Below are 26,686 nucleotides of genomic sequence, written 5' to 3'. Positions count from 1 at the left end.
CGAGATTTACCTCTGACTGACCGGTGTGTTTCCATTTCAGGTTCATCCACAGTGACTCAGCAGGGCCTCAGTGTGTTGCCCCGGGACTCTTCATGCACACATGGCTGCTGCAGGGACACATGGTGTATTATGTCAGGGAGGAAAACACCAGTTTGAATCCAGTCCTCCTGCCTACAGATATCTTCTTTATGTCATTGACCCTTTGAACTCTGTTGGTTTGTCCTAAAGCCAAAGTGTCCACTCCAAATATGAGGTAGTAACATGTTCATTTTTCATGGCTTTGTGTGTGTGTGTGTGTGTGTGTGTGTGTGCGTTTTCTCGGTGTTAATCTGTGTTACTATGAGCCAACTGGACACACAGAGAGAGAGAGAGAGAGAGAGAGAGAGAGAGAGAGACAGACAGACAGACAGACAAGAATCATATTTATCATATGAACACTTTTTAAAATAGAGGTTTTATAATTAGGAATTCCTATATTTTAATTTTAATTTTTAATTCATATATTTCCAATAATTCCTATATTCATCTATATTGTACCTTATTTCATCTGGTACTACTGTAATATGCTTTGGCAACGCTCAGTACTAGGTTAATTGATTCCTGCCAATAAAGCTTTTTCTGAATCTGAATCTGAGAGAGAGAGAGAGAGAGAGAGAGAAAGAGGGAGAGAGAGAGAGAGAGAAAGAGAGAGAGAGTGAGAAACAGAAACAGAGAAACAGTCTGCATTCTTCCTCCTGTTTTCCATTCCAGTCAGATGTGTTCAAGGTCAGACAGGACTGAGGTGAATCTGTTCCCACGTTGTTTTGAGAAAAACAGAATCTGTTATTCAGTCAGAGGAGGATGGGCTTGGTTGTTATGTCGGCCAACAGGTTTAGCCATCCATAATAAGACCTAAAGTCTGAATAAAGGAAATATTTAATTCGGGGTATTCACCTTTGACAGAAAATATTTGTATGTATATTTGTCATTTCACTGTTTATTTGCCCTTTTGAAAAGGAACCTTTAATGATAGATGGATGCTATACAAATATCACTGCAAAACTTTAAGAAAATCTGATAGTAATACCATAGGAGATAAAAAAGAAACCATCATAAAATAAGGCCACTATAAACTCACTATTGAGTAGCAGACACACTATAAATTACTATATGAATAAATAGGAATATTATTGTGATAACAAGAGAAAAAAGTGTACAATAGAAACACTGTAAGCCCCCGTAGGAATATTAAAGGAATTTTATAGTGATGGAAAAGGAGATTAAACAAAACATAAAGTAGGCTAAAACCCTTTCCTGACTTTAACTCCCTATAGGATTATTATAGGAATAGCCTATAATAAGAATTTTATCATGATACCATAGGAGATAAAACATTTTTTTTTTTAAAAAGTACAGTTATTATGGTGATTTTTCGTGGTAGGAACAGGGAGCTCGAGGCTATTTTTAGGATGCTACGTCACAGCACGGCGGAGCGCGCATCTCTGCCTCGGTTCAGCAGAATAACATCATCATCACCGCCGGTAGCGGAGAGCTGCTGGTCCCTCCTTCTCCGGTACCACATGGACCGGAACCGCCCAGCACCACGTGACGCGAGCTCTCTGGACTGACCGAGCATCTCACACCGCATCATGGCTGCGGAGGATGCGGCCGCCCGGTCCCGGACCGGAGCCTTCCTCTCCCACCGGGCTCCGCTGTCTCCATCCCGCCTGCTGCTCCTCTCCCTCTCCGCCTGCTCGCTGCTCCCCGCCCCGGCACTCGGCTTGCTCGGCTTTCGGCCGGAGGAGACCGGGGCGGAGCTGTCCGTGGAGGACGGGGTGCTGAAAGCCACCGAGGGGACCCGCTTCATGCTGCGGGTCTACTACTCCACCTCCCCGCAGAGGCTCAACCGCACCGCGGGGACTCGGGCAAATAACGCCGCGCCCTGGATCGCCTTCATCGAGGAGCCAACTCCCGGGAGAGAGGGACAAGTTCACCCGAAGCGGAACATGTGCATGGACAAGAACGCCAGGACGTCCGATATTGAGGTTTTAGGCTCTTTCAAGTCGGCTTCCAGCCAAAACTCGGTGCTGGTGGAGCTGCTAGCCAAGGACCTGCGGAGGGGAGAGAAGATCAAACACTACTCCATGTGCGCCTTCGACGGATCCAAATGGGAACACTATCGGACCCGGGATTTCTGGGTGGCCGTGGTGGAGCGCTCGGCGGTCCCGGACCTCTGGCTGCAGGTTCTGGTGTCCGTCCTGCTGCTCGGCCTGTCGGCTCTGTTCAGCGGGCTGAACCTGAGCCTGCTGGCGCTGGACCCGGTGGAGCTGCAGGTCCTCCAGAACAGCGGCACCGACAAGGAGCAGAACTACGCGCGGAAAATCGAGTCTGTGCGTCGGCACGGTAACTACGTCCTCTGCACTTTACTCCTGGGCAACGCGCTGATCAACGCCTCCCTGGCCGTGTGGATGTGCCAGATCCTGGGCATGACCTGGCTCTCCACGGTCATCTGCGCCTTCGGCATCTTCTTCATCGGGGAGATCCTTCCTCACTCCGTTGCGTCGCGTCACGGCCTCGCCATCGCCTCCAAAACCATCTGGGTGACACGGCTGCTGATGGTGCTCTCCTTCCCCATCTCCTACCCCATCAGCAAGCTGCTGGACCTCATCCTGCACCAGGAGATCTCCAACTTCTACACCAGGGAGAAACTCCTGGAGATGCTGCGCGTCACCGACCCGTACCACGACCTGGTCAAAGAAGAGCTCAACATCATCCAGGGAGCGCTGGAGCTGCGCACCAAAACCGTGGAGGACGTCCTGACGCCGCTGACCGACTGCTTCATGCTGGCCTCGGACGTGGTGCTGGACTTCAACACCATGTCGGAGATCATGCAGAGCGGATACACGCGGATACCGGTGTTTGAGAACGAGCGGTCCAACATCGTGGACATCCTGTTCGTCAAGGATCTGGCGTTCGTGGACCCGGACGACTGCACCCCGCTGAAGACCATCACCCAGTTCTACAAACACCCGCTGCACTGCGTCTTCAACGACACCAAGCTGGACGCCATGCTGGAAGAGTTCAAGAAAGGTGAGGAGCGCGCACAGTGAGTGTGTGTGTGTGTGTGTGTGTGTGGGGGGGGGGTGCCTATACACAGGCACATACCTGCGTGTACAGGTATGTGCCTGTGTATAGGCTGTGTGTGTGAGAGAGATGATTACATTTACATACTGGGAGTTTCATCTCTCATCCTGCTGGAGGCATTTCTGGGAGTCAAATCAAGTGCACTTTCAGTAGTTCAAGTAATAATAAATAACCTATGAATAATATATTATATTATTAATATTAAATGACAGTAAATAAGTCTGTAAACTGCAGACATCTACAAATCTGTCAACAGTCATCCCAGTGTGGATTTTATTGTAGCCATCATGGAGAAACATTTTACACTCTATCTTTAATTTAATTTAATTTTCTTTTTATTCTCCAACTATTCTTTGCTGTTATAATCACCCAGTTTCCACTCAGGGATCAATAAAGTTCCTCTCATCTTATTAAACAGATGAGATGTGATTATTATTATTGTTGCAAAACTAACCCCAGGTCAAACACCTAGATGCCATGCTGTGGGCGTTCATCATGATAAAAGTCTCAACCAATTACCTATAATAATAATAATGACTACATTACACTTTATTGATCCTGTCTCTTCCTGTCTCTCATTATCATGATTCATGTTTTGCTGTGAGGTGAAACTGACCCTGAGGACTGATGAGGATGGAAGTTTTCCTGTTCCATTACGTTTTTCAGGAATTTAGCTGTCACTCTTATCTATAAATACTTATAATGTGAGCAGGAAGGGGAACATTTAGACAGGACACATGGCTGTTGGGGTCAAACCTTTCAGCTAGAGGACACTCAAACAACTAGGATGCATAAACATTTTTATTTTCTCTTTCACTTCCTCCGATGTTCGCTCCCTTCTGCATAGACAGTTGTGCAATTCTGTACTAAATCATAAATATCTGAAAACAACAATCTTTATGGAGGTGCCTGGGGCAGAGCCAGAAGTGTGTGTGTATGTGTGTGTGTGTGTGTGTGTGTGGGGGGGGGGGGGGGGGGGGGAGGGGGGGGTATCTTTATCATGGCTCCTGAGAGCAGACACAGCCCAGGATTCTCCATCAGGAAGCTGCAGTATAGCCGACCTGTAGCAGCAGAGAGTCAGCGTGGGCAGGGAGGGAGATGAACCCAGCTGGAGACTGGCATCTGAGGGCTGCTTAGTTACCATGGCAACCTGTGGGACCTGTGGGTTTGGGATGTCACCATGGGCAGGTGAGGGTGCAGGATCCTGATTGGCCTGTTTAGCCTGCTCCCTTGATGCCCTCGTATCTGTTGCCTGGCAGTCTGTAATCTAAATGTCATTGCTATTGGGTGAAAACCTCGAAACTCAAATTTTGGTGATTTTAAGTATTACATGCTCCTTTACGGGATGAGAAAATTCTACAAACCTTGGGCTGATGAAAGCCTCTCCAAACACATGGAATAAACTCAAAAGTGCATGGCAGCCAAGCTAAGAACAAGGCTGTATTTCTTAGTTCTTTTGGAGATACAAGGTTTCCACCTGACTGCGACAATATGTAATGATGTCACATTTAATACTGATCCTTTGCCCTGAGATCAGACTACTGTAGATCTGGACAGATGCAGTTCATACAGCAGGTGGCTATTAGCCAAGCAATCTGATTGGTCAAAGATGCTTTCCAGTTAAAGTAATGATTCCCATAAAGCACAGGTAGTCGTGTTTTATTAGATGCTCAGGATTGAGAGTCTCAATAAAAGCTGGTCCTCTGTGTGTTGGTCAATGCTGGCGGAGTGTGTGTGTGTGTGTATGTGTGTATGTGAGGATGTACACACACAATGAGACACTAGATGGTGCTGAGATTGGATGTGCGAGCATGTATATATTTAAAAGTCCCATATTATAGGAATTCACATTTGCCTCTGTTTATATACATTCATGGACAAAGATGTTTAATGTAGATGTACATTTTTGTTTTGCTTGAGTGGGTAAATGTAAAGTTATTGCATTTCAAAAATCCACTCTTTTTTACAGGCAATTTCAGACTAACTTGGTCTTGATTGGCTCGCTTCACTATATGAATTACTCAAATCCTTCCAATCAGGCCAGTTCGTCAGTGTGAAAGTCTGTGCCACTCTATTAATGCAGCAGACCCTCTTGCTGGTTGCTATGTCGGCTCTTGTGGTAACCTAGGCGATAACTAGCTATCTTGGTTGCTTTCTACTCTTTTTTTATTTTATGTAAATACAGTATTTTGGAGGAAAGTTTTCAGACAGTACACATGCCATGGTAACCTGCTGGCTGCACAGAGGAGCAGACGTTACCCTCTGAGCTGTTACCGCTCTATTAAAGCACAGCAGGCTCTGAAACCTGCTGCGCTTGGAACAACACTTCTAGTTTAAAGAATAGAAGACAGAGGTGGGAAGTAACAAAGTAAAAATACTTTGTTACTGTACTTAAGTGAAAGAAACTCAAGTAAAATACAGATACTTGGAAATCTTACTTAAGAGTTTTTACTTTTATTCACTACATTTCAAAAGAAAAATCTATACTCACTACATTTTCAAAACAGACTCGTTACAGCTTCCACCCAGGAAGCAGCTGATCAAGAGCCAGATCTGATTGGCTGCTTGTTCAGCAAAGCGACACCAAAAAGGAGGGAAAGTGACAGAGTGAGAAACAACAGGAAGAAGAGAGAAGCAACAAGAGAGCAGAGAATTAACGTTGGTGAATTCATCTGATAGAGTTAACGTTAGTGATTTGAGCTGCAGACTCTTTCTCATCTGGGATTCAGAGGAACGCTCAACAGAGAAGCAGTTTCAAGTTCATTAGAAATGCCTTTTTTTACACAACTACTTTTACTTTTATACTGTAAGACCATGTACTTTTATACTTTGACTTGAGTAAAGGATTTGAAATGGTACTTGAACTTGTACCAGAGTTTGTAACTTGTATTTGCACTTTTTCTTGAGTAAGGAATTTGTGTACAAGCCTGAGGAGCAGGCTTGTGACCTGAAAGTCGCTGATTCAAATCCCGGTTCAAATCCAGTTCCCTTGACTGGGAAAACCTGGGAGAAAGTGAATCTCCCCTCCCACAACACGTATTGTTGAGCTGCCCCTGAGCAAGGCAGTAGATCCCCAACCGCTCCAGTGAAGCTGCTCAGTAGCCAACAGTAGAAGACTGTGGTTGTACTGGGTAAGGTGTGAATGTATGTAACTGTATGAAAGAGAAGCAGGGCAGAGCTGAAAAAGAGCTTGCATGGTCTGCAAAGCCTTTCCCTGGATAAGAAAATATAATACATTTAAAAACAGAGTATTGTGAAACTGCGATGTCAAATAAAAAAGACATCTTCTCATACCACACAGTTTTATTCGCTGCTGTGCTGAGTGCAGGAGAGAGAGGGCTTTCTCTGTCAGTTATCATTCCTGGTTTATTCAAGTGTTAAAATGGGTGAGGTCCCCGCTGGCCAATCACAGGCCTCGCTCCTTGTCGCTGCCTTCCTGCATGTCTGGGGAGAGTGCCGAGTCAGCGTGTTTTTTTCTTTTTTCTGCTGGGTGTGTGGAAGAGAGGGAGGGAAACAGGGAAGGACACCTTGACCAGGACGGCTTCTGTTTAAAGGAGACCGACGAGACGGTGCATTTATTTACATCTGCCCATTCGTTCATTCATTCATTCATTCACTGGTTTGTTAATTCACTCACTTACGCATCCATCATCCATCCATCCAGTATGATCTCTATATTTTGCTGCAGACTTTCTCCCTGTGTGTGTGTGTGTGTGTGCGTGTGTGTGTGTCCATGCTAAGCTCAGTGAGTTATGTGAGGCCAGATGCTGTCAGAGCTGCAGCAGGAAAACAAACATGATTCTTTTGTGTAGAGATAGGAGAGGCTGTATGATAGCCAGTGATCCATATCAGACTATTCATTTTTACTTATAACATTACTGAATGGATCTACAGCCTCACCACAACAAGCTTTTTCTTGCCTGGTTGTTGATAGTATTCAGCCCCCAAAAAATGTTTCACACTTTGTTGCTGCAGATTGTGAATTTGAATTGAAGTTCAATTCAATATTTAAGATCATGTAAAAAAATTTTTTTTTTCCAAAATCTTCCCACAATTTAGGCCTACTAAAAATGAAAAAGAGAAATTAATAAATTAAGTCACACAATTTGTTGATTGACCCCACCTGCGTAAGAAATTGGATCACCTGTTGTCAGTTCTTAAATATTAATACGCCTCTCTCTGTAAGGTCCTACAGCATGGTAGAGATTTTCAAAAAGACTCAAAATTAAAACAAAAGAGCCTTCCAAAGAAGCCAGAGACATGATTACAGAGAGGCACAAATCTGGGGAAAGGTACACAACCATTGTCAAGGCACTGAGCATCCAGAGCTCAGTGCAGTCCATCGTAGAGACGTGGAAGAAATATGTAACTAGAGTTTAAAACATGCATGAACTACAGCCACACTGCCTGCATCAGGCCGCTCTCCCTAACTTAGTTGCCGGGCAAGAAGGACAAAGCTAATGTGAGTCCAACTGTGACACTGAACGAGCTGCAGAAGTCAGTGGCTGCAGTGGAAGATGTGCATGGGACAGTAATCTCAAAGGCATTTCACATAAAGGGCCTTGATGGGAGAGTTGCAAGGAAGAAGCCCTGGCTGAAAAAAAACAACAACAGCATATCCTTGCCTGCTAAGAGTTTGCAAAACACCATCTAGAAGATGCTGCAGAGATGTGGCAGAAAGCCTTGTGGTCTGACGAGACTAAAGGGGAAACTTTTGGCCTGAATGCGAAGTGTTACGTCTGGCACAAATCAAACACCGCACCCCAGCCAGGTAACACCACCCCCACTGTGAAGTCTGGCGGCAGGAGCATCAGGTTATGGGGAAGCTTTTCAGCGGCAGGGACCGGCAATCTTGTCGAGATTAATGGGAAGATAAATGGTGCACATTACATGGTGAGAAATCCCGGACAAAAACCTGCTACCTTCTGCCAAAAAGCCCAAACTGGCGAGGAAGTTTGTCTTTCAGCTGGACAATGACCCAAAGCACACTGCAAGAGCAACACTAGACTGGCTTGAATGAGGAAAATAGATGTCCTTGAATGGCCCAGTCAGAGACCTGACCTTCATCCCATTGAAAATCTGTGGCAAGACCTCAAGCTTTCTGTCCATCGCTGCGCCCCAGCTAACCTGACACAGCTTGAGCGAGTTTGCAAGGAGGAATGGACAAATGTTGTTCCATCTCGGTGTCTCAAAGTTAACAGAGACTTATCCAAAAAGATGATGAAAGTGTGAATTACAAATAAAAATTCCCATTCTAAGAAAATAAAATTCCCTTATGTTAAAAAGGGATGGGGAAGGGATGCCGAATACTTTTTCAATTTAACCATTATTTGCACACAACCAATTCCTGTTCTATCAATAGTTATGCGATAAATATAGATATGATGCCCCTTTCTTGCCATAAAAATCCTCCTTCTCTTTCTCCATCAATCACCCCCTCTCTCTGCCTCCTTCCCTCTCTTTCATTCCCTGCATCCTTTCCTCTCGCTCTTTCCCTCTCTCTCTCTCTCTCTCTCTCTCTCTCTCTCTCTCTCTCTCTCTCTCTCTCTCTTCTCTCTCTCTCTGTCCTTGTCCCCATATAGTCTCCCAGGAGGCAGTGTATAAAATATTCAGTGCACTGTACTTTCACAGTTTCTGTCTGCCCGCCATCTGGCCTGTGTATTCATGTTACATTCTAGACGTTTTATCTGATGCTCTTATCCTGAGTGACTTACTGTAAGCACAAGTAGTCATTAGAGAATGAATGAATAGATCGTCATTAGAGAATGTTGTTTTTTCTCAGTTGTCATCTTCCCTGAACCAAAATAACATTTTTGAAAGATTCCAGTCCAGTTTTAGGGCACTCCATGGCACAGTCTGCCCTTTCTCAAGGTAACTAACTACCTCCTTTTAGCTACTGATGCTGGTGACTATCGCATCTTTAAAGGAAAATCACTTAGCATCATTCCATAGTTGCTTACTCAGCACAAAAATTAGCTACCTCCGGTTAAATCAACATTAAGAACAACATTTTTTTCAACAAAATCATACCACATTATTAAGATAAGGTTAAAATACTTGTGAGAGCTGGACTATCCAAATATGAATCAGATTTAGCGGAATCACTGCAGTTAATTCAAAATGCTTTCTTTCCTGTTTTCCCGCACAATCTGTTGTGCACAAAGGATGAAAGATTGCACTGCCCTCCATTGGAGACAAACTCCATCTAAGTCTGACAAAAGACAGCTAAACCTGACTTAAGTCCATCTAAATCTGATGAACTCCATCTAAGTTTGATAAAATACAGCTAAATCTGATGAACTCCATCTAATGCCTACCATACACTAGAAGACTTTGAAAAGACTTTTAAAAGACTCAAGTCTGACACCCTCTCACATCCAGCTCACATCTAAAGACAATGCGTCATAAGTCACTGAGTTTTTAGTCACAGACTATAAGATTTTGCAAAGACTGCCTACCATACACTAGAAGATTTTGTCATTGAACTTCACTATTTGCATGAGCCAAGACTAAAGACTTCCGATAATATTAAACATGTTTGATTTTATCGGAACGTCAAGACGAGAAAAAGACTGACTTAAGACAGCTCGGACTGAGTTTTCTGACCACTTTTCACCAAACGATCGAGATGACGGGAGCGCGCCACAACTCTAGCAAAACTCTCATGATTTTATTCCGACATTGGAAATTTGTCTGCGACAGTGAAATCGCTTGAAAAGTCGTTTGGTGTAAGGTCGCCATAAGTTTGACAAAGTACAGCTAAATCTAATGTAAGTCCATCTAAATCTGACAACGTATACCTACGAATGACAAAGGTGGCTGATAGTGGAGACTGTACCTACTTGTCTTTCTCAGTCACTGTAGTAGTTTGCTCGTCATCCTCAGCACCTATTTCCCGTGGTGTTCCCCAGGGCTCCATACTTGGACCCATCCTCTTCTGTATCCATGCTCCCCCTTGGCCAAATCGTCCAGAGACATCGTGTGTCTTTCCACTGCTATGCTGACGACACTCAACTTTACCTGCTGCTGAAGACCAATAATCTGAGCAGCATAACTAATCTCTTAGAATGCCTCGAAGATATTCTGGATGTCACTCAACGTCCTCCAGCTAAATGAGAATAAAACAGAGATTCTTTTATTTGGCACCACAAACTGCACAAACATTAAACAGAACCCTAGGTCATCTGTTCTCATATGTCAAATCTCACCAAATTCTTGGTATCAGCTTTGACAAACAATTAAAATCACAGTGAAATCCAGCTTTTTCCAAATCAGAATCATATCCAAGATCAGGTCCTTTCTGTCATATCCAGATCTGGAAAGAGTCATTCATGCTTTTATTTAATCCCATCTTGATTACTGCAACTCTCTGCATTTTATATGAGTCAAGCTTCTCTGTCTCGCCTCCAGCTGATGCAGAATGCTGCAGCCAGGCTCTTAACTAGATCTAAAAAAAAAAAAAAAAGGGACCATATTACACCTGTACTGGCATCTCTGCACTGGCTCCCTGTCAGTTATAGAGTAAAAATCGTACTATTTGTTTACAAATCCTTAAATGCTCTTCTCCTGCTGTATATCTCTGAAATTCTGTGCCCATATCGTACATCTAGATCCCTTAGGTCCGCTGATCAGAATCTCTTATCTGTCCCACAGCGGTCTGAATCTAAATCAATGGGTGACTGAGCATTTTTCTGTAGCTGCCCCTAAATTATGGAATAGTCTTCCATATAATCTCAGAACAGCTGAATCCACTGAGATCTTTAAGACTCAGTTGAAAACCTAGTGTCTATTACTACTACTACTACTACTACTATTACTAGTAATAGTAATAGTGTCTGATTTCTTATTTGCTTTCTTCTCTGTCTGTCCATATGTGTAATTTGTGCTGTCTGTTCCTTTGTATGTTGCCTTTCTGTAAATCACTTTCTGACAAACTTGTTTTGTGTTTAAAGTGCTCTGTAAATAAAACAGTCTTGACTTAACATTTCTATATGTCAACACCCAAAGCAATTTGCAGTGAGTGAGCAGGGAGTGTCTTCCTCAAGCGGGTTTCAACAAGACATAATTATGGCTATTGTGGGGATTACCAGCACTGCAGTGATACACATCAGGTACAAACTCTCTGGCCCAGAAGTTACTTTTACATTTACATTTTAGGCATTTAGCTGAATTAGAAGGTCACAGGTTCGGTTCCTGCAACAAATACATTTTACATTTCAGCCATTAGCTGACGCTCTTATCCAGAGCGACTTACAATGAATGCAACAGTAGAATAAGCTTCAATTCCTGCATCGCAAACATCACAAAAGACTGATAATGAGTGCAGCAGCACTGAAGTGCCAGGTAAAGAATGAGGATGTATCAGCTGCATGAAGATGGCAGTCTGCTAGTTTGATGTAGTTACACATCACACAGTCGACCACCATTCCTTCAGAAGTGGACTGAAAGGATGTAGTTAAATGAAGAGTTTTCTTCAATTTGCAGATTCAATTAAATGTCTTCCCTTTAAAAGCGTGGGTGGGGAAAGTGAATGAGAAATGTGACTTTATTATTTATGACAATTACAGGCCAGAAACTGTGCCAGAAATCAGTCAATGTTGTTGCAATTCCTACTGGTTGCCAATAGAGGTTGATAAAAGCCATGGATTACTTATTGCCCTTTGAAAAAAAACAAACATTAGTCCATAATCAAAATCATGGCTGCAGAGCGTCTGACAACAGTCAAGAGGTGTTGGGAATGCATTGCATTGTGGGACGGGGCTGGAGGACCGCATCATGTCAACCTTTAGCTGGCTGCCATCTTCATGACCTGGGTCTAGCAGCAGATCTCAGGTAAGCTTTAAGGTTAGATGCAGACCATCCAGATGCTTCCAGGCTCTACAGCATCACAGAGTTGTCTGTTTTTAATGTTTTACAGTCTGCTGAATATTTTAAACCATCATGACAGGCTGACAAAAACACAGTCAAATGTTTTAATTTGGTTTGCTGACTCTCTGGATCTGGGAATCAGTGATGATGAGCAAGATGAGTGTGTATCTTGCTAGTATGTTTACCTCACTTGTGTTGGCCGCTGTGTGGGTCGCTGTTGGAAAAGAAGGCGCTGCCATTTTATTAATGGCTGTGTTTTTGTTTCTCTGCGGTGCTGAGCTTGCCTCTTTTACAAACCCTGGCAGAAATAGAGCGTTATTTATTTGATACAACTCCTTGGGCCTGGAGAGACAGCCTGCTGGTCAGCACTTTCCAGGACTGACTGCACCAGGCAAGAGGTTTATGTGAAAATGCACCCGTCTTATCAGCCTGAAACAGTGGTTCTCAACCTTTTCATACCCCTAATTTAGTCCACATTAGAGCCATGTACCCATTTGATGAGATTTTGTCTCTCGGACCCAAATCTGAGAATATTTTTATTGTTAGATATGATTTTGTCCAGAATTCCTTGACGATCTGTATTGTAGGTGGAGAGATATCAAAGAGATCATCAATTTGCTGGGGACCGCCTGGAATGGCCTCAAGGACCCCTGGTGGTCCCCGGACCCCACCTTGAGAACCAGCTGGCCTAAAACACAAAGCGGGGCTGCAACAGAGAAGAGCGTCACACCACCACTAACTGAGATGCTGTAGATTTGCCCAAATTAATTTGAGGTGTCGGGTATATGGTCGCTGGTGGGGAAATCAAAACTGAAGAGCGAGCTTCTGTCTCAGCAGTGAGTCAGCTTTTGGACAAACATTTTTTTCCATCATCTCCACCTCTGCCAGCCACTAAGAAGAAAAAATTGTGTGCAGTTTACTGACATCACATTACATGATTTCTGGGTAATCTTCAAACTTTCAACAATCCCAACAGTTATCTCTCGCTGCCATGTGGGGCCGTCAAAGTGCAAAATTGCATAGTATAGCTTTAAAAAAGTGGAAAAGAAGCCTATATTGTGAGGGGTACGATGTACTTGTGATGCTGTTGTGGGTTTGACTCCAGCTTATGATTTCTGTCACGTGTCGTCCATCCTCCCTCTTTCCCTTCTGTATTTTCCAAAAAAAATATAAAGAACTAATGAGAAAGAAAGTGGAAAGGGGGGAGAGAGAGGAGTGTGAGGAAGATGCTGAAGGAGAAACAGAAAGCAGAGTGTGTGTTCTTAAAGCTGACACACTGTTTAAAAGAGAGACTACAGCAATGCTAGGGAATGACGTTAGCTGTGAATGCTCCCTCTCTCTCTCTCCCTCTCTCTCTCTCTCTCTCTCTCTCTCTGTCTATTCTGTATGTAAGGCTGACCCATTTAGCTATCTGCAGCGCTGCCAGAATTGTGTGTGTGTGTGTGTGTGTGTGTGTGTGTGTGTGTGTGTGGTAATGTCTCTGAGGTACTATTTGGCAGGCAGAGAGGGTAGAAGAAGAGAGAGAGAGAGAATGTCAGTGAGGAAGTTGAATCTGAGCCAAACTGCTGAGGAGGAGTGAATACCGACAAGGATTCACAGTGTTTTCTGTGTGTGTGTGTGTGTGTGTGTGTGTGAGTGAGTGTGGGTGGGTGGGTGCGTGCGTGCGTGTGAACATGCATGTGTCTGAGAATGTGTGTTTGAGTGTATGTGTACGTATGTGTGTATGTGTGCATACGCATACACACTTTCCAACTGTAAAGGGGCTCTGAATTATGTAACTGGATGGATGATGCAATCTACAACTGCTGCTGTCTGCAGTGCAGTGTCTCTCTCTCTCTATCCCTCTCTCTCTCTCTCTGTCTCTCTCTCTCTCACACGCACACACACACACACACACACACACAAACCCATTTCCTTCTTGACTTTCCAGCCCCATTTACTGAACCAGCCCACCTTCCATTCCTGACGTCTAAATCCTATTTACTGCAGATCCTGTAAAAGCTGTTTTGGAAACAGCCTCTTTGTTTTTCTTCTTCTGTAAAATCTCCTGAATGGAGGGAGCTTTGCTGCAAGCAGTGCATGGATTATTAATTATTCCATTTATCTTTTAAAACCGCCCTCCATTTTACCTCCCAAAACACACTCAATCATCGTCAAAATGAATACAGCAGTAGCATTGTAGAAACCTGGATGTAAAACCTGAACGTATCTATATTTATGTTATGTGTCTTTGCATGTTCAGACTGTGTGTTTTGTGTTGAGCTGTCTAACCTCCCTGCTGCACCGGACCGTTGCTCCATTTATAGAACATCAAGCTGCACATCTGCTCAGCCACACTCACACTCATATCTGTGAGTCATATTTGTGAGAGAAAAATGAAAATCTCATTTGGAAATATGTATGTCTATGTCTATGTCTACATCATATATATCAGTTTTTAAAAAGTGCTGCCTGAAATGCAAGAAAACATCAATTTGCATACAGTATATATTCCTGAATGTCTTTTTATTTATTTAAAAGGGACAATGTACAGTTCAAACATAAATGTCACCATTTGATGCACTGTACCAGATTAAAGCTGCAAGCTAATTCGCATCTGTAGTATCTTGGCAGGTCAAAGCAAAGAAACAGCACAATAACAAACAGCACAGAGTAAAAACAACATGCAAAGTTATGCAAAAAAGAACACACAAGACATGAAATACAAAACTACACACAAAAGCACATCACAAATGTATGCTTGTCAAAAAAAATAAAAAAATAAAAAGCAAGTCATGAAGACCATAAGATAGAATATCAAAGTCAGTGAGTACAGAGCTGAGCGGCTTTTAACAGACTTTTTAAGTTGGTTTTGAAAGTGCTGATAGAGCTGCAGCTCCTCACATCGTCAGGCAGGGTGTTCCACTGATTTGTGGCTTTTACAGAGAAAGCTGATCGCCCAAATGCAGTGCGGCGAAATGGTGTGGTTTCTCCAGTACCCTACAGTGATGGAAAAGGCTGAATGGCTGCTGGTTTGAATTCTGGACCGGCTGGAAAATCTGTGTGGGGAAAGTGAAACTCTCACCTGCTTCAGTAACTACTGAGCAAGGCACTTAACCATAACTGCTGCAGTGGAGCTGCTCAGCGGCCGACAGCAGAAGCCTGTGTTGTACTGGGAAGCTCCCAGTGTCAATGTGTGTTACTGTATGAATGTGAAGCAGGTTGTTGCTGAAAAAGAGAAAGCATGCTCAGTCAACTGGATGAATGAAGTTAATATGCAAAAGTATATATGCAATATGCAAAAGTTAATATGCAAAACTATTGTGGTGATAGGCAAATAACTTTCATTCAGGCTACCATTTTTTCACATTTTTCACTTTGGAATAAAACCATATGCAGTTGTTTTTAGGGCATTAAAATCACTCTATAGCTCTGTGACACATTTACACACTTCACCAGGGGAATCGGATAGCGGTTTGTTGTCGTGCACATTGCCTTCAATTACATGACCATTTAAGGATCGCAGGGATATTGTCTACTGTTACATGCATTGTAAGTTGCTTCTGGATGAGAGTCTCAGCTGAATGCCTAAAATGTTAATGTTGCATGAATTGAACCTGTGACTTCAGAAATATGGATGTTAGCAGCCACTCGGACACACTGCCACGCTATTTCCTAAATCAGTTCTCAACCTTTTTTGGCTTGTGACTCATAAATGATAAATGACTTCATCCATCTCATGCATAATTATTCTCTTTTGCTGGCTTTCTGTGATGTGATGAAAACATTTCCACAGTGAATCAAAGTTGCAATGAAAATGTACCTTGCAATACTAAAATCGATAACCACATCTGCTCAGTTTCATCCAAACACGTTGGAGCCACGGGATCCTGGCGTAGAATATAGATCTACACATACAGTTTGCAGCAACATAAATGCATTGTGGGTAAAATGTGATGCTGGTGTGAGGCTCCGTGCTGTACTTCCTGTCCAGGGAAGTCCCACCTGGCCATCGTGCAGCGGGTGAACAACGAGGGCGAGGGCGACCCGTTCTACGAGGTGATGGGCATCGTCACGCTGGAGGACGTCATCGAGGAGATCATCAAGTCCGAGATCCTGGACGAGACGGACCTCTACAGTACGCACACACACACACACACACAAACACACACACACATGCAGACACACACGTAGATGAACACACACTCACACACACGCAGATTAGAGGTTTAGTTCTACAAACATTTCTCAGAGGCAGAGCTGCTCTGGAGGCAGAAATAATCTCCCTGGTTGAGTTAAACCTCAATTATGGCACCGTTTTTATTCACATTAAACCCAAAGCTGTTTTAATTCACATTAAAGCAGCTTTGGAAACTGTTTTGAACTGATATCAGAGAGATATTTAGGTCCCAGTTTCACAAAACCATGCAGGTAGCAGCTGTGGACGATTTTCATTTTGCTGTTATATTTACATACATTTTAACATTGGTGCAGGCTGTCCCATCAACGTGTATTCAACGTCAAAATGTTAGCTGGGACTTTACTATACGATCACCGTTATGAGCTGTGTGACTCGAACACACTCACTGTGTGTGTGTTGGTGTGTGTCTGTCCTGTCAGCTGATAACCGTACGAAGCGGCGTGTTTCCCACCATGAGCGGAAGCAGCAGGACTTCTCCATCTTCAAGCTGTCAGAGAACGAGATGAAAGTGAAGATTTCTCCTCAGCTTCTGTTGGCAACGCACCGCTTCCTCTCCACAGGTAACAACCAATCAGCACGCTGCTCTGTGTGTGTGTGTGGTCTTGTATTTCTCTACTTAAAATGTCCTCACAAGGATAGAGAGATAGCCTTAATCCTCTTGACTAGAATTTAAAATAAAGTTCTGTAGGGTTGAGCAAAGCTTGGCCGCACAACGTGTTTGTAATGATAGTGGAAGAGGTTAAGATTAGATTTAGGATTAGGTTTAGGTTTAGGTTAGGGGTAAGTGAATGAATTTAGTCAATGAAGGACCTCACAAACATAGTAATATGTACGTGTCTGTCTGTCCCCTCTCTCTCCCTCTGTCTCCACCCTCTCCCTCCATCTCGCTCTCTCTCTCTTCTCTCCCTCTCTCTCTCCTCTCCCTCCATCAGAGGTGGAGCCCTTTAAGCCGGCTCACCTGTCAGAGAAGATCTTGCTGCGGTTGATCAAACACCCCAGCGTGGTTCAGGAGCTCAAGTTTGATGAGAAGAACAAGCGAGCGCCGCAGCACTTCCTGTTCCAACGCAACAAACCGGTGGACTACTTCATCCTGGTGCTGCAGGTACGGCACATTAGACATTTATCTGACTCTCGCTCCTATCCAGAGGGAATTACAACTAGCGAGCAGGTAGAGGTTCAGTGTGTTGCTCAAGGACACTTCGACAGGAGCTCTTGATGGACATTGGCTGCTGGGGGATTGAACCTGTGGCATTTCCATTATGGGATGGTATCTCTAATCACTAGGCCGCCTTGCTGCAAAACACTAGAAACCTGTACTTTCTTAGTTTCATAAGGTTTTGTTTAGTAGAATAATTAATGCTCACCCAGCCAAACTTTTGTATGGTGCTAGAGGTCCAGTAAACTTTATAATAAAGTAATGGAACTTTTGATCCATGTGGTTTTTAATGTAATTTTATTGCAGATCTCACCTTGTTTTGACCTGGAATTATAGCGCCCCTGCTGGAGTGCAGCAGTGAGATGCATAATTTCCCCAAATTCTGTCCAAAAAAAAAAATCCAGTTAGTGATGTCTCAGATACGATCATCATAGACAAACAAATGAATGGCATGGCAACGCAGCGGCGAGAGGCATCATTCTATCAAGTTTTGTCAAAATTCGATCAGTGAAGTCTGTGATATGGCTACATATTAAACAGCACAGAATGAGGCTGACATGAAAAAAGTTCACCATCTTGTCCCAAATGGCTTTACTCATTCATCAAACAGTCTTTATAGTCTCCAGCAGACAGGCTGGGGGGTTCATGTGGTTTCTCTCTGGTGTGTTTTTCAGGGCCGAGTCGAGGTGGAGTTCGGTAAGGAGGCGCTGAGGTTCGAGAATGGAGCGTTTGCCTACTATGGGGTGCCTGCCATCATGCCAACAGGTATACACACACACACACACACACACACACACACACACATTCTTGTACTTGCATCCTTATGAGGACCTTCCATTGACTAAACCCAACCCTCTCCTAACCTTAATCCAGTAGTTCCCAACTATGGTTTTCTATCCTACCAGCTAGTTAATTGCCTTCACCTGGTGTAAATCAGTCCATATTAGACAATTAGAATGACAACCATCAGCTCGGGGTCCTGAGGGCTGGAGCTGGCTTATTTTTTGGGCATTTCTGCCTTTATTCAACAGTTCAAAGTAGAGATAGACATGAAAGATTGGGATGACATGCGAACCCGGGAAATCGCATTTACATGGTACATGCCTTAGACAACTGAGCCACCAGGACGCCTGGGAACCACTACCATAACTCTACACCTAATCCTAATTAAAATCTTAACCCTCAATCCAATCCTAGTCCTATAGCCTCTAGCCCCTTGAAGGAGTGAGGACTGACTAAAATGTCCGCACGCTGAAGGTCTAAAACTCAAAGTGGTTCTCATAAGGACAGAAATATATAAATCACACACACACAAAAGCATGTGCATATACACAAACGTACACACAGATACAGAAACACACAAACCCAAATTAAATTCACCTTTTCTAAAGTGCTTTTATTTCATTTCATCATACCGTGTGCTTTACAGAAACACAGAGCAAAAAAAAAGTCTACTAGAGAAATCGATGCAATTAAATTGCAAGAAATTAGAAAAAACACAAGAAGGAAGAAAACAAAAAGAAAGACTGAAACAAAACAGATTAAATATGTTTTGTTAAGACAGAATTACTGCTTGTGGGTGAATATGTGTGTGTGTGTGTGTGTGTGTGTGTGTGTGTGTGTGTGGGTGTGCTGCAGGCGTGAGCACGTTATGTGTGCCTGTTTGTGAGGGTGGATGTGCATGAATACCAGGATCACTGGGTTCATTTACTGTATATGCACACAAAGCCATGACTCCTGTGAGTAATCAGATTAAGGCGATGGCTTGTTTAAAGCGTTTACATGGTTTGAATTTATGCGATTTCCACCAATAACCTGGATTTACATTACTTTATTTGATAGTTAGGTTACTGTACAATGAAATCAACCCACGGCTATCTCAATATCACATGAAAAACAATGGAATATTTTGTCCATTTTTTGTTTGTCGTTTTTGTTGTGCTTATATAAGACCTTGATGCATGCAATATTATTCTCAGTGTTCACAGCTGAGCAGAAATCTAACATAGGCGTGTGTTAACCATATGATGCTCGCACAGACTATGACCGTATGCTGAATTCATGTCATATGAGAAAGATGATAGACAAAAGTTTCCTATTTGAAAACACCTTTTCACATCTAATCACTATATGGGAACCCAACTTTCTCCGACTTTCTCAATTCTGATGTCACCAACAAGGAAACACCTGTATTCAGGTGTAGGGAATGACATATTCATTAAAAACAAAACAAACAAAATGCACAAATTTCATCACATCATTCATACATGTATGTTAAGGGTGAAAGGTCTACAGAAATCTCCAATCATGGCATTTTAACAGCTTCAAAGAGTTAAAGTGTGTGAGAAAAATTCTGTCAACCGGTTATTCCCACATGATGTGAATGCAGCATTCATCTGGTTAAGATGAGTGAAGCGACTGAGATGAATGAATGCTTTCAACACCGTAGCCCGTTCCAGAGGAGTGGAAATGAAGCAGCATCTCTTGGTTTGTGTCTCTGCTCCAGTCCACAGATCCCCCTCCCGCAGCAGCGGGTTGGACCGCTCCGACTCCATGCTGTATGGGGGAAGCATGGGCCAGCTCAACGGAGGGGGGAGCGTCTACCTGCCCGACTACTCTGTCAGACAGCTCACACACCTGCAGGTCATCAAGGTAACGCCTAAACCTCACTTCACCTCAGCTAGGAGGCACTGCTGTTTATATTTTACTGTCCAAACACTTAAAGGGGCGATGAGATTTTCACTGCCACACAGAACAAAATGACCATAATATATCTGGGAGGGTTAATGAAGCAATACCAGTGACTCAACAATTATTTCGCCAGCTGCTGAGATTTCAAAACGCACTTTCTGTTTTGGAAAAAAAAACTCCCCATTGCCACTTCAAAACACTCTCAACCTCTAACTAACTAGCCAGCAGGCTAATTTAGCAAAGAAACTGATGTTAATGTTAACATACTAGCTTCTACTAGATACTAGATTTACTAGTGTGCAAATCAGATGTGTTTAAAAGTCAGTAATGGTAAGTTGACCACCTACTATGGTTAGCTAGCGTGTCTGAGCTGAGGACCTCCAATATGGCCGCCAGAGGGTGTGTTACATCACCCGAAATCCATCTATTGATCTCTGTTCTGTCGTCCTTTTTTGCATTGTATGGGAAAGATCATATCAATAATATGTAAATATCGCTGCTGTCAGGTTCACACTTAAAATCTCCAAAATGTCAACATTTCAAGAGCTAAGAAGAACAGCCTTGTATTTAACCTGACCACCATGCAGTTTTGAGTTTATCCAGTGGGTTTTGAAAGGTGTTCATAAGCCCAAAGTTTGAGGACCATGTGATCCTTCAGTTGAACTTAAAACATGAAAATCATCGATATTGGAGTGTATCTCATTTTACTTCTATTTCAGTGAATTTCAGCTACGTAGGAGAACTTCTTTTTGAACAGGATACTTCGATACTCTTTCAACTCCTGATAATACCCACAATCCTCTGCTCCTGTGCGTCAGATCACGCGGAGCCACTACCAGAACGCTCTGACGGCCACCAGGATGGACAGCTCTCCTCAGACGCCCGACGCCGACGGCCGGGCGGCCGAGGGCAGCACCCCGACCCCGGACCCCCCCGCCCCAGAGCACCCCGCCACCCTCATGCCCCCCAGGGAGCCCGGCCGGCCCGGCTCCGCCCGCACCCGGGGACAGCAGTCCAGCGTCCCGCACAGCACCTCGCTGCTGAACGAGAAGAACCGCATCGTCCGTAAGTAACCTGGACTGAGAGACAGAAGAAGAGAGCAGGCAGGGTCGTGACAGAGAACTGGTGTTAATTTACACTACTTTACTATTACTATTGTATCACTATTTGTATTTCTATTACTATTGTCATTACTCTTACTATTACTTACTACTATTATTAGTTACTATTATTATTCTTACTATTACTATTACTATTTCCTAAATGGAAATAGTAACAGTAATAGTAAAAAATGTAGTGCTGAGGTTTTGGGGTTAGGGTTTGAATGTAGCCAATGTAAGGTATTTTAATAGTGTGTTTTATCACTCCTCTGTGTGTGTGTGTGTGTGTGTGTGTGTGTGTGTGTGTGTGTGTGTGTGTGTGTGTGTGTGTCCGCTACAGGCAGTAAGTCAGACGGCCAGAAGAGTCCCAGTGATTCAGTGTTTCTGAGGATGGATGAGATCCCCTACATCAGAGAGGATCGCTCAGAGAGCGATGGAAACACCGGTAGGACGGCTGGTTTCAGACAAGCGATCTGATTGGTCAAAAAGACGCGCTCCAGCTGTGCTGATGATAAATAAAGCATAGCTCCCCGTGTTGAAATGGTTGCTAGGCCAATTTTTTTGGCTAGATAAGGATCTTATCTATTTCAACTTTTTTTTTTTTTTATCACAACAGCATGTTGATAGCTGGTCATCAAGAGATAAATTCAGGTCAGTCAGGATGAGATGTTTCACTCCTTTTTAGCTGGGAACTGTCAAACTTCATCAAGGTTTACAAATCATCAGTCGTGAGCAGCATCTAATTATAGTAATAATCTGTGACATTTGTCTCTATCGCAGATTGATATAACAAAATAGTGATTCAACCTATATCCAGTTCATAAAGCTTTTCCATTGTCTGTTCTAAACAGCCGCTGTCTGGTAGCTCTTTCCTGGGAAAAATCCTCTGGTGCACAGGAAGTGAGAGCGCCACCTAGAGACACTCAGACTCACACTCAAATCATTTCAGGGAAAAAGACATCACAGTACAGCCCACACTGTTTGATTGACAGGTGAAGTGCAGTGCAGAAACATCACAGCAATGAACGCTTAGTACCAAAGATGGAGAGAAAAAACAAAAACAAAACAAGAATCGTCCTGATTTCCACTTTAGTAAAAGGAAGTAAAAGCTCTACTATTGTAAAAATGTAACTTTAACTAGGAATCTTCACACTTTAGCTGCAAATTTTAACACAACTCCCACAATCCTCTTCTTGTTTTCAGAAAAATCTTTACATTATTGCTGCAAATGCATCATGTGACTGTACAGAATGTATAGGCCTTCTTGTTTGTAAGACTTGTTTGTACTCATTTTGCCTTGTAGACAAACTGAGCTGCTAGTCATGCAGGATTTTTATCTTCCCCCAAACAGAAATTGAAGTGGGTCAAGAAAATCTCTCTCTCTCTCTCTCTTTCTCTCTCTCTCTCTCAGACTCGGCCTCTGTTCCCATAGAAACGGACACGTCTCCCTTCATCAGCACCCTGTCGCTGAGCGGCTCAGAGGACACACTGGGCAAGAAACTCCTGCTCAAACTCAGTGAGTCTGACACACACACACACACACACACACACACACACACACACACAGGGTCTCTCACATACTTTTTAATGAGTGTGTGTGTGTGTGTGTGTAGCTGCTTAAGGAAGAGTGGTATCCCAGCAACCACTCTTTCACTGAACCCTTTCTATCCCTCTCTCTTTCTCTCTCTCTGCCAAAAGCTCTTCTCTGACCTCCTTGGCTTCCATTCACAACCACATGCGTGCACACACACATGCAAACACACACACACACACACACACACACACACACACACACACACACACACACACCCTTGGCACCCTCACAGCTTCCAGTCTCTGCTTTCTTCCCCTCTGCCTGAGGAACTCAGCCTGTCTAACTCTCTATCATCTTTTAATTCTGATTTGTTTGACTCCCCAAAATCTCTAACCTGCAGGATGACAGGTGACCAAAACTCTGTCCAATAAACAAGCTGCTTATAAGTCATGTGACTTTTGTTTACAAGTCCTAGTTTGCTTGAAATTGGGGAGTGTGAAACTAAATGAACCAAATACAAAAATACAACAGAGTAAACGTATCCACTATGATTCAGACCAAAGCAAACAAACTGTAGGTGTGATCACACCCTGACTGACTATTGATTCCCGTCTCCTTGTCCTCTCAGGTCACAAGAAGAGGAAAAAGTCTCGTGAAGGAGAGAAAACACCGGAGGACATTTCAGAACAGCCGCTGGTGAAAACCTAGCAGTGTGTGTGTGTGTGTGTGTGTGTGATACAGACAGTGAGGACAGAAAACACTTTTAACACACCACCAGCGGACTGTTCTTTTGGTTGTTTGTGAAGACGAGGCGGTTGAACTACAGCTATCAGAGTTTTATCTGAGAACAACATGAGGGACGAATCCCCCGTCACTTCAGACTCCCCCACTGTAGCAGACTGTAAAGTGGACCTGCTGGGAGGAAGATACCATTTCAGTACATTTTTATACACTATATATATATCCTCCTCACATGTTCACCTCTCCAATGGAGTTGAAGGGAATGATGACACTGAAGAAACGGTTGGAGGACACCAAAGACATTGCTATTTTTTCATATTGCTCCCAATTGCACAGGAGACATTTCAGCGTAACAGAAGTTAAGTTGCATTGTGTTCAGGTTATTGATTTGAATGATTAATGCTCTTTTTTATCTGGTAATTAAACCCTAGATCCTCTTACATACAGAGCCATTCACAGTAGACATCTCCTCTTCACTCAGCAGTAAAACTCATTTGAAACACTTCTGTGATTTGTATAAAAATCTAAATTTGAGCTGCCTGTCTGAACATAGCTGTAGAAATCTAGGATGGGGCTCGTTTCCATTTCAATTCAGAGACTTATGGATTCATCACACGGTTTGAACCCTCTTTAAAAAGTCATCGCTCGAAGTGAGCCTTTTAGATGAGATGTGTTTCAATTATAAATGAAGGCTCTCCTTTCCAATATTTATTTATGTGAGGTGAAATGAAATCTGGCTGCATGGACAAATACTATTTACCACTACACAGGATTGATGTTTCCTTTGCCTTGTGTTGTTTAGGGTGAGTGCCTACGTGGAAACCTGGCTCGGATATTAGAGGAGAGAGGGGGTGAGTCAGAGTGGGGATATTATTAGGGTTACCAAGGCACTTCCCCTCACAGATGTTTAGTTGAATTAGCCTCCAGAAAGCTCAAGTGATTTCTGAGCTCCACACTGACGTTGCCCCCACTCAGGCTTAGGTTCAGTCCACAGCATCTCACTGACATATCAGTTGAGATGAGATAATATAGAAGGCTCTCAGGTGACGCAACGCACCCTCTGGCGGCCATATTGGAGGTCCTGAGCCCTTGGGTAACATGGCTGCAAACAGCAGATTCCATTTCAAAACATACAACTTGGTCGACTCAAAAGAATTGAAGAGAAACAGTTAATTTCTGTGCTGTTATGTTTTTTATTGATACATGGGATGATTTTTGTATTTAGATAATGTGAGCTTGTTAGCTAGCAACCAATCAACACTCCTATCTGATTTGCGCACCAGCTAATATTTGGTAGAAGCAAATACTGGTGTTAGTAGTGGCTAGTAGTCGCATGATAGGCTACATTAGCATTGCTTTAGCGTGTGTTAAATTAGCTTGCTGGCAGGTTAACTAGTTAACAAAGCCAAACGCCAACTTTTTGTTTGAAAAAACCTGCGTGCGCCTGACGAAAATCCGCCATGCAGCGTCAAGAAAATAGAGCCCAGTGTTTTGGAGTAGAGACTCAGACCAGATGCTGGGACTAAAGATGTTTCATTTGTCTCAGTAACCTAAATTTAGAAGCAAATCCACCTCATCAGACAATTCACTTTTACTTACAACGTTACTGAATGGATCTACAGCCACACCACAACTATATTTTTTCACATATCTCTCCTTTTCTAGGTTTTCCCGGTTGTTATATATTTAATCATTATTTGCATACGGTTTATTCTTCGCCTCCATGATGGCGCCAGATGTGGTTGCTGGGAGATTTGTGACACAACTGCAAAGCCTCTATTGAATTTGAGAAGTGTATCAATTATAAATGAATGCTCTTTTTTGCAATATAGCTTTGTTTGCGGAGATGAAATTGGCCTCCTAGCTGCATGGATTACTGATATGAATATAAGGGTTATGAGGGTGGGATGGAGTTTATAGGTTTACATTTTGAATGCAAACTAAGCCTTGACCACAACAGAGTTCTCTCCAGCATGATTTAACCCTAACCCTAACAAGCATGGGGTCGATTTGTCTGATTCTCAATGCAAATTATTAACAAAAGCCCCTTAAAAGTGGCTGGTTAGGGTTATGTTTTAAATGGAGGTTGGGGGGATGGGGGGGGGGGGGGATCTTTATCAAGCTTGTCTCTTTTTTTTCTTTTTTTGCAACTCTCACTTGAATAAAGCACCGCTACCCAAATTCTGTATGAAAGCAATACGGAAAAACACTTCTGACACAGTTCTGAATGTTACCGAACCTGCAGATGATGTAATGTAAATGTTGAATAAGTTGAACGCAATGTTTTAAACAACTGAGGACTGTCCAGATCATCAGACACATTAATAAGTGCTCTACCTGGAATATTTAACATTTAAATGTTCTGCGCCCAACAGTTGTCAAATTGCAAATAATCCCAGGTGTTTGTTTTTGCTTGAAGTGACTACCAGGTGGGTGGTGTTTACTACGTTAGGACAATTCAGATAGTGACAGATAAGGTCACACAGATTCACACAAAAGTAAACTTTTAAATACTTTCCTGTGATATCACAATATTATAATATTATTGTCTAAACTTTCTGGCACTTACACCACCCACCTGGGTCCTAAGCAGGATAAAACAGTTCCCCGGTCTGTCTAGGCTTTCTTCTTTAAGGTTTATTCGGATTCCCATTCGCTGTGCTTTTACGCAACAAATAAGTGATGTCATGTGATGTCTGTTCTTCATAACTCATTTCTATCTGATTGTCCAGGGATAGAAATTATGACCAGGCCTAAATTTTCTGTGTGGGCAAGTATAAAATGATCCTCAAGTCTGGCGGTGAGCTCCATCAGTATTTAGACTGTCAGTCAGTGTGTAATATCACGTCCCAAAGTATGACAGGAGAGAATGTTTCTGAGGGTAAATCCCACCTAAACTCAGTTTATCCACATCTGTAAACTAATTGAATCTTTCTGATATGATGATTCATATTATCCATTACAGTGAGTGGTTGAATGATATGACCTACATGAAAACACCAGGAAAAATAATTGTTTCTAATTGTTTTTAATTAGTGGCTGTTATCTTATTGTGATCACTCCCTGGAAATCAAAGTTGATCTGCCTTTTTAATCACAATGTGACTACATCACTGATTATGGAGACTTGGCATAACACCAAAGTGTCACTTTCCAAACACTTATGGATCTGACTGTATGTATATGGCAGCCAAATAGAGCTGATATGGGTGTCAGTTGGTGTTATGCCTCAGCCTAAGTGAGTCCAAATTTGATTTTGTAGTTTTTATCATTATGATAGAGAGCAAAGACCAA

The 26,686-nt window shown here is 43.0% G+C and overlaps 1 protein-coding gene across 1 annotated transcript; it reads left to right on the top strand.

The window, feature by feature from the left end:
* The first annotated feature begins 1,628 nt into the window (after nucleotides 1–1,628).
* On the top strand, nucleotides 1,629–23,360 carry LOC139910083 (metal transporter CNNM1-like). The gene is made up of 10 exons (XM_071897294.2): nucleotides 1,629–3,069; nucleotides 15,965–16,108; nucleotides 16,591–16,731; nucleotides 17,104–17,273; nucleotides 18,002–18,092; nucleotides 19,834–19,979; nucleotides 20,837–21,083; nucleotides 21,459–21,563; nucleotides 22,530–22,634; nucleotides 23,281–23,360. Exons 1-10 carry the CDS (start codon nucleotides 1,629–1,631, stop codon nucleotides 23,358–23,360), a joined length of 2,670 nt encoding a protein of 889 aa, XP_071753395.2.
* The last annotated feature ends 3,326 nt before the right edge of the window (nucleotides 23,361–26,686 follow it).

Source organism: Centroberyx gerrardi, chromosome 3 (assembly GCF_048128805.1).
Source record: "Centroberyx gerrardi isolate f3 chromosome 3, fCenGer3.hap1.cur.20231027, whole genome shotgun sequence".
NCBI lineage: Eukaryota > Metazoa > Chordata > Actinopteri > Beryciformes > Berycidae > Centroberyx > Centroberyx gerrardi.
This window is presented reverse-complemented; position numbering and strand designations above follow the sequence as displayed.

Excerpts from the sequence above, each read along its gene's own strand:
- LOC139910083 (XM_071897294.2), top strand. The coding sequence starts at position 1,629 with ATGGCTGCGGAGGATGCGGCCGCCCGGTCCCGGACCGGAGCCTTCCTC. Across the intron at positions 3,070-15,964 it reads GCTGGAAGAGTTCAAGAAAG|GGAAGTCCCACCTGGCCATC; the intron begins GTGAGGAGCGCG and ends CTTCCTGTCCAG. Across the intron at positions 21,564-22,529 it reads AGAGAGCGATGGAAACACCG|ACTCGGCCTCTGTTCCCATA; the intron begins GTAGGACGGCTG and ends TCTCTCTCTCAG.